Source organism: Lissotriton helveticus, chromosome 9, assembly GCF_964261635.1.
Source record: "Lissotriton helveticus chromosome 9, aLisHel1.1, whole genome shotgun sequence".
In the NCBI taxonomy this organism is placed as follows: domain Eukaryota; kingdom Metazoa; phylum Chordata; class Amphibia; order Caudata; family Salamandridae; genus Lissotriton; species Lissotriton helveticus.
Genome location: NC_136070.1, coordinates 909,181,363 through 909,194,687, shown reverse-complemented (window position 1 = coordinate 909,194,687; position 13,325 = coordinate 909,181,363). Strand labels below are relative to the sequence as shown.

At 42.4% G+C, this 13,325-nt stretch overlaps 1 protein-coding gene across 1 annotated transcript in view; it reads left to right on the top strand.

The window, feature by feature from the left end:
• The window catches only part of KPTN (kaptin, actin binding protein), a 226,918-nt gene that overhangs the window by 89,128 nt on the left and 124,465 nt on the right, over positions 1-13,325 (top strand). The window contains exon 3 of the mRNA XM_078661083.1: positions 12,880-12,964. Within this exon, the coding sequence (XP_078517209.1) occupies positions 12,880-12,964 (85 nt within the window). The remainder of the gene's footprint in view (positions 1-12,879; positions 12,965-13,325) is intronic.

Below are 13,325 nucleotides of genomic sequence, written 5' to 3'. Positions count from 1 at the left end.
CATCCTATTCTAGTTTTTTGCCTTCTCAACACCTTCAAAGAACTAATTCAGGATGTGCACACTGGCCCATATTCTTCCTGCCAAGGATCCTGGCAACTGGATAGCGGTGTCGGATCTCCAGGGTGCTTATTTCCATACACCCATCCTGCAGGCCCACAGGTGCTATCTGTGGTTCATAGTAGGCCAGTAGCAGTTTCAGTTTGTGGTGCTCCCTCTTTGCCACACCAGTGTCCCTTGGGTGTTCATGAAAATGATGGCAGTGGTTGCGGCACACCTTTGTAGGTTGGGTGTATTAGTTGTTCTCTACCTCAGCGACTGGCTATTGAAGGCATGCTCACTCCAGTCAGTCAAAGACTACCTCCAGACAACATTGAACTTTCTAACATTATCGGGGTTCACTAACAACGTGCTGAAGTAACACCTGACTCCTTCACAAACGCTTCCATTGATCACAGCCCTTCTGGATATGGTGCAATTCTGCGTCTTTACCCCTGAGTGCAGAATTCAGGCTATGATGAATGTTTCAGCCTCTGTCCTGGATCTCAGTGAGAGTGGCTGTCCGGCTTCTGGTCTCTTGCTTCCTGGTGGTCGACTGTGCCAGGAGGCATATGCTGACTCTGCAGTGGGATCTGAAGTCTCATTGGGACCGGCACCAGGGGAACCTAACTGATTCCATCTAGGTTTCAGAGGATCTGCAAAAGGTCTACAGTGGTGGCTGCTCAACCGTGATTGGACCACCAGCAAACCCCCCTCCATTACCCACACAGACCTGCTTGTGATGAGAGGCACGCCATGTCTGGGTTGGGGAGGCCATCTGGGAGAGGTGGAGATCACAGGACTGGGCACTGGCGGAAACCTGACTCTACATCAACCTGTGGAGTTGTGGGGGGTTTGCTTGGTGGTGAAGGTCTTCCTGCCAACCATCAAGGGGTGGCTGGTGCAGGTTCTCACGGACAACACCACAGCCATGTGGTACTGCAACAGGCGTGGCTGGATGGAGTCTTGGTTCTGTGCCAGGAGGCTACACACCTTTGTAACTGTTAGGGCAGCTCCCTGGTCATGAACCACCTTTAAACACAAGGGCGGATCAAATCAGTCACTACAGCCTTTCAGATCTCAAATGGCAGTTACACCGAAAAGTGGCACAGTGCATCTTCTAGATTAAAAGGTATATTTCTGATTGGTTTACTCACAATTGGCATAAGTTAACATGCTTATAAGCCCCTTGTATATGGCCCCCGGGCCTGTAAGTTAAAGTGTCTCTCATGGACTGCAGCACTTACTGTGCCATCTCGAGTGTGACAGAGAAAAGCAAGACTCCCAGCCTGGCAGAACTCTTTACCAACTCTTTGTTGACTCACTTTGCTATTTGAAGTAATGGCAAAGCCTATCCTACCTTTTTAGTACTTATAAGACACTGCTAAGGCAGGCCTACTGACCCTAAAGGCAGGGAGCATTGCAGTTTCTAACTTTACATGTCCTGACTGTAAAAACCCAGCATTATCGTTTTTACTCTGGAAAGGCTAGTAGCACCTTTGGTGAGTACAGAGTTGCACGCTGACAATTTAGCAGTGCTAACTTCTGAATGGGACTAGTAAATATGATACTTCAGTGTATCGAAATAATCATTACTTTGAACCTGACTTGATGGCCAAATCAAATGTAATGTTAGATTTGTACTAGTGCCAGCTTTAAAAAGTAGCCACTTTGTTGCTCATAGTTTTCCAGTGAGCGTTTACGGTTGCTGGCCACATGACTGCTCTCTTTCCTCCTGGGGGAGGTGTGAACGTCTCTCAGGAAAGAACACAAAGCACAGGAAGGACAGACAAGGTGTGAGCCCAAAAGGCGAGCTTCAAAGAAGCAGCCGCCGTTGAATGGCAAATGGTGGACACACATGAGAGAACCTGCTCATTTATTCTTGCAGACAGGTTGGCGTCAGGAACAGATAGGGGGAAGCTGTTGTCAAACTGTGTGTTTCCATGGATGATTAGCCCCAGCTCAGGGATGGGCTAGGGTGCCCCACACACTAAGCGAAGGGTTCTACCATGTTGGCAGTGGCAGTAGAGGGCATTCTGGGATAGCTAGAGGCCACACTTTACAGGAAGTCCTCACTAGGTGGGAGGGTACCTGGTAGCCCATTGGCTAGTAGTAGCTGCATTGACGATGACACAAACTGGGGATACAAGTGGCATCTTCAGCACCAAGACCTCATACCATGGCTGTACTGAAGAGTGGACCGAAGGACTGCCCTGCTTTTCCCCGGACCCAGCAAAGAGATACTGCACCATAACTGGACTGCTCCCTGTGCTAGCAGAGAGAGGACTGTGCCTGATGTGCCATGCTTGATGAAAAACTATCCCGACCATCAGACAGAAGTGAGTCAGTAGGCGGATTTCCTGTTGCAGCGACAAGACCACAAAAGCTGAAGCATTCTACCTTTGTGAATTGGTAGCCACGTACACCTGACTGCCAACATGCTGTGTGTTTTAGAGCCAGTCCCAACCCTCAAAAGTTGCATCCATGTCTGCTGGATTTGGGGGAGCTATCAGTTTGGTCGCCCATGAAGGATGTTATCATCAGTTATAGGGAAAACTCTGATTTCACTGTAACCGGAGACCAGTACACCAGTGCCAACTGGTTTTTGGCTGGAATTAAACCAAACTCTGAGGGACATAGACCCCTGTGGCCAAAGTCACTCCATTGTGTTCGTTTACCGAATCAGCATCCTGTATCTCTTTGCATCAGGACCACTCCATTAAAGTGTATGGCGGTTCTGCCATGGAGCCTGGAACTGGACTGCAGACTGCTTTGATTGCCCCCGGTGACTCGCGTCCTGCTTAGTTTGTCATCCAAAGTGGGCCAGAGTAGTGTTTTACAGCTTCATGAAAGTTTTTCAAAGTTTGCAAAGTTGAATATGAGCACAGTCTATTACAATGATTTATTACGCTGAGCAAAAAAGCTGTGATATATTGTTTCCTTGAAAATCCATGCCTCCAAACCCTTTGGTGGATTTTTGTCAATGAGGTGTCTACTTAAAGATAAAAATGCACCCTATTTTTATAAATTGCGGTTGAATACTTTGAGTTTTTTTATTTCTTTCCTATTCAATTGTTTTAGAACTTCCTAATAGTTAACAATTGTTCTGTTGATACAGTCTTAATGCTCAGAGACACAGCTACGCAGGGTTGGAATAAGGGTTTTCAAACGGATCTGACTGGACCCAGCACAGGTAGTGAATTTATTACACGGTGAAGTCTCACAACAATACCTTAAGAAAAGCTACTTTCATCACAACTACCATGTAAAATTCAAATCCATTTTCTTTGCAAATGCTTGTTTGCTTGGCAGTACTGGTGAGCCAGCACAGACAAAATCACCTAAAAAAATGGATGGCAAAGAAATAAGGGTCGCTTTTTTTTCTATAGCATCCAGTTTTTCAGATGTTTTTGTCAGCACGTGCTCCCCAGTGCTGAGGACAACTCTCTGACTTATTTGATATGTAAAATAGACCCTCATGCATACCAGTTGAAGCAGAAGGATGCTTCTAAATATTCAAAACAAAAACGGCGATTGGCATCTTCTTAAGCCAATGGTTTAAATTTCCGGTTTAAAAGAAGCCAGCGGGCGTACGAGAAATCAGTATGCTTGCCATTAATAGTGTAAGCACCATTCACATTTAACTTAAAGTGAGTATCTACATGTTTATGAAAAAGATGCTCTCTAGCCCATGGGGCTAAAGCGTGCATACTCCTAGGCTAACCTTGTATGTTGCGAGTCTAGGTAGATCGGTGTGTGTTTGGTTAATTAGCTGGTGAAGAAATCTTCGATTAAATTATTCGAAAGCCCTTTTTTAGGTCTCTGCTTGCATAGGCTGCGCATGCGCAGTCTCGCTAGCGAGATCTTATGTCTTCTAGTAGGGAGGTAAAAGAGCTAGCTCTTCTCCATTGGGTGGCTTCCTAAACGGCGGCCAGTCATTGGAGAAGAGCTGTGTCCGTCACTTTAAGCCCCGTCCATTTCGGATTGAGGGGCGTGTTTTGGGCTGTCCTTTCTATCAGTGACATCATCGGTCCAAAACACGCCCCCCAGTCTGAAAAGGATGGGGCTTGTTATGTTCATCTGTTGTATGCTCGTCGCTTTGGTGTGGCCATAGGCACAGTTACCACTAGTGCAGCAGGTGAGATAGAAGGACCCACTGCACCGAACATAACCAGTGGGTCAGGAGCTGTTTTCATTGCTTACATGAGGGCTTGTGTACGACACACGGAATGTGTACGCTGTATTGTCAGGATGGTTTAGATGAACAATCTGGAGCTTTGTATAAGCGACACGCTCAGCACGAGGTGACAGACCTGTGCATTCGAGCTCTCGGTGACACACACACGGTATCTTATTGACGGTCCATTGCTCTGTGGTCTCCCCACGCCCCTAGGCCTGGCCCTGCCCGTCTGTACGTCACTTCCGCTGTACACAGACGGACTCTGCCGTGGCGCAGGGAAGAAGCTGCCTCTCCAGCGGTGAGGCAGCGGGATCAGCAGGTACTGCGTGGCGAGGGGAGGGGACTGGGGTACCGGGGTTCTGACACTCTCTGCCGTTACCAACCATAGGTGGGGAGGGTTTCGCGTGACATTACCAAGGCGGAGGCCGAAACCCGCTGTAGGAATGTGAAAGGGTGGCCGGCGGCGTCCGGAGCAGGCCCGGGCGGGGCAGTGCGGTCGGAGCAGGGGCATGGGAGGGGCAACTGTCCGATGTCGGGGGTTGCCCACCCCTGTTCACTCACCCAAATTCAAGATCATTGAGCATGTCAGAAGCTGGGGGCAGATTAACTTGGAAGTGAGTGGAGGGGCTCTAATTGCTCCCCACCCGTACTGTCCTGGGGTTGCCCCTAGGGTTTGCTTTCACAGTTTCTGTGGCATTGTTGTTCCTTCTTGGGAGCTGCTGCTCTTTACGCGAGTCCCCCGGATTGGGAGTGGCTTCTGCTGCAGCGCTCTGACGCCACAGGGCTTTGGAGTATCGATGAAACCCGGTGCTGGGGAGGGAGGGTTCCTGCTGCAAGAATCCCGAGATGCCACTCTTCTGGAGAAATCCAAATGAGAAGGCGAGTAATAGTAGTGATTCGTCTACATTTTCCGATGACCACCATGTATTCTGGGGTTTCTAGATATATAACACCGACCTATGGTTGAGCCTCCTACTAGGTACAAGAAGCAACTCCAGAGACCCTACAACAGAGGAACTAGCACCCTTTATCTTTCCACCGTTAATCCCGTGCCCCTCACCCCTCCGGTAGCTCCCTCCATTGTCTCGGGATCAGCAGGCTGCGCACTGAGATCTCCAGACGGCTCCATCACAAACAGTATCTTCTGGGTGACGTCACATTCACGCCGGCGCCACCCCCACCTTGATAAAGAGCTTGGGCTGGCAGCGGAAGAGGAGAATAGAACACCAAATAGAACACTAAATAGAAATCTTCCGTTGCAGAGAACAATTGATACCTCAGAGACATTTTAGTATGTGTGAGTAATTTATAAAAACATATTTAGTTTAAAATATAATACAACCCAGCAAACAAATTTTTACTCCTACAAGTGGGGCTTTACCATTGTTTACAAGGTTTTTCAGTATACTCTATCGCTCTTAGAGGTCACTTGCTTTGGCCTCGGCTCCTTCCCAAGATGTCCAGTACGCAAAGATCGTATCCTCCCAGAGCTTGAGACCAGCTCTACTGCTGAGGAATTCCAGTAGTGGGCAAACCCATTTAAAGACCAAAATTGCAATAATCGAGTCTAGCATTTAACATGGCTTCAGCCACCAATGCTTTATTTTTAAAAGCAGTTGGAGTAGATGTTTCAGTTTTGTGAGGTTCTGAAAACAGTTCTTAAAATTGTCTAGTGCTCCTGTGCTGCCATTTCTCTGGCCTATCCTCATGTGCAGCTTTTTTTTCCCTCCATTGCATTGTGGGTTGGGCAAGTCCTGTCTCTTTTATCCAGAAATTGGAAATGGGCTTTGTGTGTTCTTTCTTGCATTCTAACTTCTTATGAGTGTTGTACGTATTTGATTGTGGGGCTATGTACTGTAAGGCAGTTTTCCTTTCATATGCTTTCTCTTTTTGATCTATAAAGACAGACTAGGTTCCAGTCTCTGTACAGTTAATGGCAATGTTAAGGTCCGGCTTGACAGTGTAGCAGTCACTATGTACTGGGCTTAGGCCCTGCCAACTAGTTGATCTTCTTTTCAAGCTTTGGATTGAGCAGAAACCGTATGCTTCGTTTGAGTGCTCACATTGCCTTGTTGTTAGACGTATGCTCACGCAGCATGCCTGAATTGGTTTTGATGAAAAGCCAGTGATCAAGGCTTTAGGCCTGAATGGTTCACTGGGAAAAGGTAGGTTGGGTGCCATATATCTGATCTGTTTATTATGAAACATTGTATCAAAGAGAGAAGACCAGACTTACTTGTTCTGAGATGCATACATTAATGCCAATGGGCCTCTAAGGGTGGATTGTAAGTACACTGTGCTAAGTCTGTGAACTGGATTTTTGTGGCATAGGTTCCCACATTTACCGTAGCAGGCAAGGGATTTGGTGTTGTCAACCTAAACTGACAAGCCTGATGGTTAGAAGATTTACACAATGGTATTTCTTGTTAGACCCTTTTATGAGAGTTTGAATATTGTGTGGCCAATTGTAATTTTGTACATAATTGTAACCTTGTGAATGCTGGCCTGGTGGTTGCTTACTTTGTTTGAAAACCTATGCTCAGTGCAGTAGGCCTGAGCTGGGTATCGTAACAACTGAATAATAAAGGCTGAAAGACTGATAGGTTCATTGGTAACAGTTATGTCTGATGCCATAGAGCTGGTCTGTCTATTGTTAAAAGTTTCAACAAAGGCAGTGTGTCCTTACTATTGTGAAAAACATTTGGTAAAGCCAATAGGCCTTAAGAGCGCCATTTTATTACTCTGTGGTATATCCTGTAGACAGGTATTTTGTTAAATGGAATCTCACAAATGACCCTAGTTGGCAAGGGTTTTAGTGTTAGTTACCGCTCTGAAAATCCTTTGTGTATTTGTATGTGGCATTTGTATAGCACAGATATAGGCAAAAGGCAGCGAAGTGCTGCACAGTATCACTGATGGGCATGCAGTTAACGAGTTATAGGAGAGGAAGCTGGGTTCTGGGAGAAGAAGCGTACTGTTACTGCTTTGTGATGTAGTGCTCTTGGGATAAAGTATTTGCACTATGAGAATCCTTGCTAGGCTCACTTAGGAGGGGTTTTAAATTTGTTATGCCAGCTGTAATTTTATACATTTTTGTAATTTTATGTAAAGTAGTTTGTTCTGTTTGTGTTTGTGCATATTGAAGTACTTTTTAGATCTCTCCTATGAACTTTAGTTTCCTGCCAGGCTCTTATAATCAAAAATGTTTTAAAAAAATACATACAAACCTTTTTAGTCATTGGTCTGTTCGAGGGTTATTCACATTCTCCTTCCACACATGACAGCATGGGCTATGGGGCAATGAGGTCATCCCACTTCTACCATTGACTCTATTGCCCTACGAGTGATAGCATTTTGTCTTATTGCATGTGCACTCCTGCTTGAAAATGAGTGAGTGGGCTTCGGTGCCAGAGATGATGGGTCAATCCTTTCGTTTTCCATTTTCTCCTTTTATATGTTGCATTTAATTTCTTTCATTAAGTTTTTTTAATGTTAATTTGTTTTTTTGTTTAAGAGCCCTCGGCTGCCCCCGGACAGTGGTACCGCACCCCTTACGGCTGATCATTTCGGCTGCAGTGTGCCGTATCCTGAGTTGCCACTGCATTTTAGGCCATTTTCGAATGGTATTGCCCTTAGTGTATAATTTAGCCATACCAAGATTATTGGCATGTTTAGTGGCCATCCTGTTTCAGTACAACAATGATACACTACATAGAATATCACTCCAAGATGTCCGTGCGGTGTTACGTTTAGTGGGTGGCCACCTTGAAAAGGTATTGTGCATTGTGTGTCACAGTATTACTGTTCCAGAATGTCAAACACATTGTTTTTAAAGGTAGCAGCTTACTGGAAATTTAAAACAGTGATACATTATGCACAAAATGTGGCCTTTCACGGTTCATGTTATTTTATTTATTTTTCATTGGAAGCATGTACCCACGAAATTTTGGTTCCAACATTTTTCCTTTATCTGATAGAGATCGCAGGTCACCCGACCAATATTTTCACTACTTATGTTTCGGGCCCATATATTTCATTTCACCATATACATTGATCAGATGACCTTACAATCTACTACCAATAATTGTGGGTCCCTTTCGATTACTTCCAGTGTAGCCAACTTACCATCCACCGTTATGGGTACCTATGACCACGATGGGTCAGGGAGCTAGCTGTAAAAGGAAAGGCAGCAAAAATACAAAACCCAACCTAGATTTAATATCGATGTTTCATCAAATGACCACGGACAACTGGGAAGTTTTAAGATTCTTTATCTAAATTCAGTTTAGGAAAGCATAACATTTACAGGAAAACCCCAGTCAATAATTGGAATTTTTACTATGGAAACAGTTTTCATGAATATGAATGGGAAATTAGGAATCCTAACAGCTATAGGAAGGGTGTAATGTGAAACATGATATAACTCTAGTAAAGTACTTCAGTTAAATGTTAAAAGAAAATTATAGGCCACATCAGGAGATTATAAACTGCAATGTAGAAAATGATTTCTAAAAGGTAGGGTAACATAGGAACACGCTATGAAAGTAAATGCAAATAACTTTATGATATGCAATGGTTGCGGAAAAGCATGGAAAATTATTATATGCAAAGGTATGTCTTTATTGAAGCAAAGACAGAAAGTAGAAAGGTGCAGTTTTAGAGTTTTCGGCAAGATATTTACCTAGACTGGTGTGAAAACCAACCCTGGCCACGGGTCAGTTAAGGACAGGAAATACCCCAAGGAATAGCAGTCATCAATGGGACAGCAGGTGCAGAATGGACACCCCAGGACAGGACAGGAAACCCAGATTAGGATCAGGACAGGACCACCAGGACACGACCAGCACCCGCAGTTCGGAAGCAACGCCTGCGCTCCACCCTCTCTGCAGCTATCAGTCAGAACCCCGATTGGGTTAGCGAACTCCCCAGCAAAGTGCTCCGCCAGCACTTTTAAGGTTTAGTAAAACCTTAGTCTATGGTCAAATTCGGACAGAGTGCTCCGCAGCGCTCTGTATATTCAGTCACCTATTGAGTGCGTTGGGTCAGTGACAGGTCAGCTATTCGGACAAGTCGGACAAATTCCCTAGGAGAACCTAGGCTAGATATACTGTTTTGGGACAGTGTACCACCCCCCAAATGTTGCAAAGTGTCAGAATCCCCAATTTCGATTGGTCCTAAGGTAGGATTTGGTTAACACACCAATCAGAACAGACTATTGTAAGACCTATTTTGCATTCTAAGGTGCCGCCTAGCAAGATTGGGGTTCCCACGAGAAGTCGCACTGCATACAATGGAAAGAAATACAATGTATACAATAGAGTACAATCTAGTCCCTCTTGCTGGGTGAAGGTGCATCTTCCCATGCTGGCTTTGGCAGGAACCTTCTTTGGCTTGGTTTCAATGCCACCTCGTCACGGCTGGTCCTGCGCAGTGCTGCCCTCCAAGATGGACTCCCAAGCCCCCATCACCCCTCAGTGCCGAGGATACGTGAAAAGTAAGCGAAAACAAATTAACACATAGAAATAAAGGAATGTATTACATGTCATTATTTTGTATTTCAGGTTTATCATAAAAAAATATACTATGCAATTACGGGTAAGTGCTACACATAACGACACGATGAGCAATAGCACGAGCTTCACTTCATTATCACATTAAGCTGCCATTTTATGGCGATTACGCATGCGCACCCTTTCCCTCCAAAACTATCTCTACGTGAAGTCACGTGAGTGTGACTGACGCATGCGCAGAAGAGGAAAGTCAAGCAGCGGCCATTTTAGGAACAAGGATTAATCGTATTAGTAGAACACATAGGCAAGCATCTCTATGATACCCACGCACATTCAAAATACATAAATTAGTAAAACGAACAATTGAAGTTACGAGATTATAATAGATTTTTCGAGGTTCTTGACTCGAGCAAGTCGCGATGCGACAGATATTTTCTGAACTTCCTATACGTGGAAACTTGAATCCTGTACATACCAAAAGTGACGTTACACGTTATATGGGAGAATACTTTCTGACTATAGGTACCATAGATTTAAATGAAGCACACAGAGACAACTTGACCTGTTCATTACATGAACAAGAAAAAATATTTTTGAACATGGCAGAGAAGAGAAGAAAATGTGGCCTTTCACGGTTCATGTTATTTTATTTATTTTTCATTGGAAGCATGTACCCACGAAATTTTGGTTCCAACATTTTTCCTTTATCTACTTGTATTCTCATAATGTATCTTGCATTAGCTTGTTGAGTTTGTGTATGTGTTTTAATATGGATGAGTGAACAGATAAATTTAAGAATGATTCTAAAGGTCCATTTAACGGGAGATTTTATCTCTTGAGGAGAGGCTGAAGATAAAGTGAAACATAAAGAGTTGAACAGCAAGGAAGTAGAATTAATAAGCATTCAAACACTAGTGCTCACTGATCCCTCAACTCGGATATTAAGCGATTAAGCAGCATAATAGAAGAGATTGGGTTAAAGAAAGTGTTATTACGTAGTCTGTAAAATAAGAAGAAACGTTTGTGGAAAATAATAGAACAGAAACATTTTTTGCATGGAAAGCTGATCTATTGCAAATTCAATAAGAAAACCTTGAGTAGGTATCATTGAAAAAGAGCCCACTTGTACCTCTGAAATCCTTAAAAAGTACTGTCAAGACCTATATCTGGACGACATGACTCAACCCCACAGTGATCTAGTGCCCTTTTGGGATGCATCCGGTTTAGCTAGAGGTAAAGAAGAAATCAAAAGAAATCCAGCTTTTTAATAAAGAAGAGATTATTAATGTAATAAAAACTCTCCCATCCATCAAAGCAGCAGAGGAAGGTGAACTTCCAGCAGAAATGTATATAATATATCAGGTTGCACTGGTTGCACAGTTCCGTTTTATATTTAATAATATTATAGCTGGTGCGGCACCCTTACTGTCATTTAGGAAAGGGAAGTTAGTGAGGTTTTTATAACCTGGTAAGTACTCTTATGATTTTGACTCTTAACGTGCAATAACATTGTTTGAGTTCTGACTAGAAACTAACGTGTGACAGAAAATTCACTTTCAGTTGAATCAAGACCTATTGGCATTTTCGGTGCATGCTCTTTTCTTTTATTGATGCCATTCTACTATATTGATTTTTGACGCTGTTTAGTCATTGCAGTTTTTGTTAGGGAAGCTTAGTCATTCACACACATATTGGTGTAGAAGACATTGAATGGTTTATTTATCTTTATTTTTTAATGTTTTCTTCTGCATTGCGTGTTTTGATTTTTAGTCACTATTGTAGAGCTTGGAAAGATGCGTTCTTTGGATAGTTAGCACAGTTCAGTCTGTGAAACTGAGGTTCCAAATTAAGCATTCTTCAATTGCATCGCCTTTAAGTGGATATCATTTATAGGTAGACAGAATATTGGTTGTTTATTACCCCTAAATAGATCATATTCTGCCATTAGCAGGGCATTGCAACTCTTTTCTGTAGGCAGACTTCGAACTTTTTGAATATGGTCTCTAATAAATAAAACACTGTAAGCGAGGTACATATATAACACTGAAATGCAATGTAGGCATAGTCAAAAACAGATGTGTTGTGGTTCTAATTAAATTGTTTGATCAAACATCGCTAGTTATTAAAAAAGTAGTGAGTTTGAAGAACACATTACTGAATTATGAATTACTGCTAGGTTTTTTATTTTCTACATTTTATATCTTAATACGTTTAACATGCAAAGTAAATGGACCAATTTTTTGATTTGCATGATAATTCATTCATTATAATGTAACTTCATAGCAATATAAAATAATTGTTTGTCAATTTTTGCATTATTGAACTAGTAATTTACATAGCTCACAAATTACTAATTTAATTGTGTAGTGTCATTTTTGTCGGGACATTGTTTAATAACCGTAATATATAAAGAGATTCATTATTTGATGATTTGAATGTTGTGCACTGTTTTTTTACATAATTAACTCCCTTGATAGGGTCCACGATTTGCTTAGGTTAATTCTTTGTTTTTATTTGCTTAAATGATTTGAAAAATATAATTGAATCCTTTTGAATATTATGTAGTTACATATTCATTGTAATTATGTAAATTTGAAATTATTGACAGTCTCGATTTAAGATGTCTTGCTTATCTTTCTGGAGGGTACTGCCATTAATGTACATCTAACACCAGCATCATGCAGTGAGAATGCGCTTGTTTATTTTGCAAAAAAAAGGTTTTGCTAATTTCCTTAAATGCAATAATCTTTTATAATTTATATCAATCCAAAATGGCAGGCATTTCAAGCTAAAATTATTTTTTTGCTCCCAGTGGTGTTAATGTATGAAAGAAATTAATTGTGACATTAACAAAGTCGCTTGTGAATAGGCTACTTGATAAAGGGGGAAGCGGCGGACACTGGCTGCAGTGGTGATCATGTACACTAGTGGTGACTGGTGAGCATTACTGATGTCCAATAATCAGATTACAATCTGTACAATGTTATATAAAGTTCTGATTTATTTTGTTTCACTGCGAATTTTTGAAAGGAAAATGAGAGGCTGTGCGCCTTTTGTGTTGTTTTGTGGTATTTCCATGGGGTTGAATGCAACTGAATTGTTGTGCACTTCCTACCTGTATTTATCACTGTTTTTCTCTTACTTTCTTTCTAGGACTCTGGCGATAAGGCAAGTCCATTTCTGAACATTTACTGTGACTATGAACCAGGGTCGGAGTATAACTTGGACTCGATTGCACGTGAGTTATCCAACACAAATTGCCTACTTCATTTGCAAATAGGTACCCTCATATTATTGGGCATTTTATTATGTTTTATTTAAAGGATGTTTAGAGATCCTGCTTCTTCTATGCTCCCACATTTACAACTGGTGGGCAGAGTGTGAAGCCAAGCCCTTCACCATACAACTCCATTCTTCTCTGTATTCCCAATTTATATTATCCAAGTTTTTTACTACAATATGCGTGAAATTAATTTTGTGCACCAAGTTGAAACATATCCCTGTTGAATATTTAAGTACTTCCTCCATGCACAAGAAAGAGATGCTAATGAATGTGGTTCAAAAGGTACAAAGATTGGCCCGCCCGACTGTCATTCCAA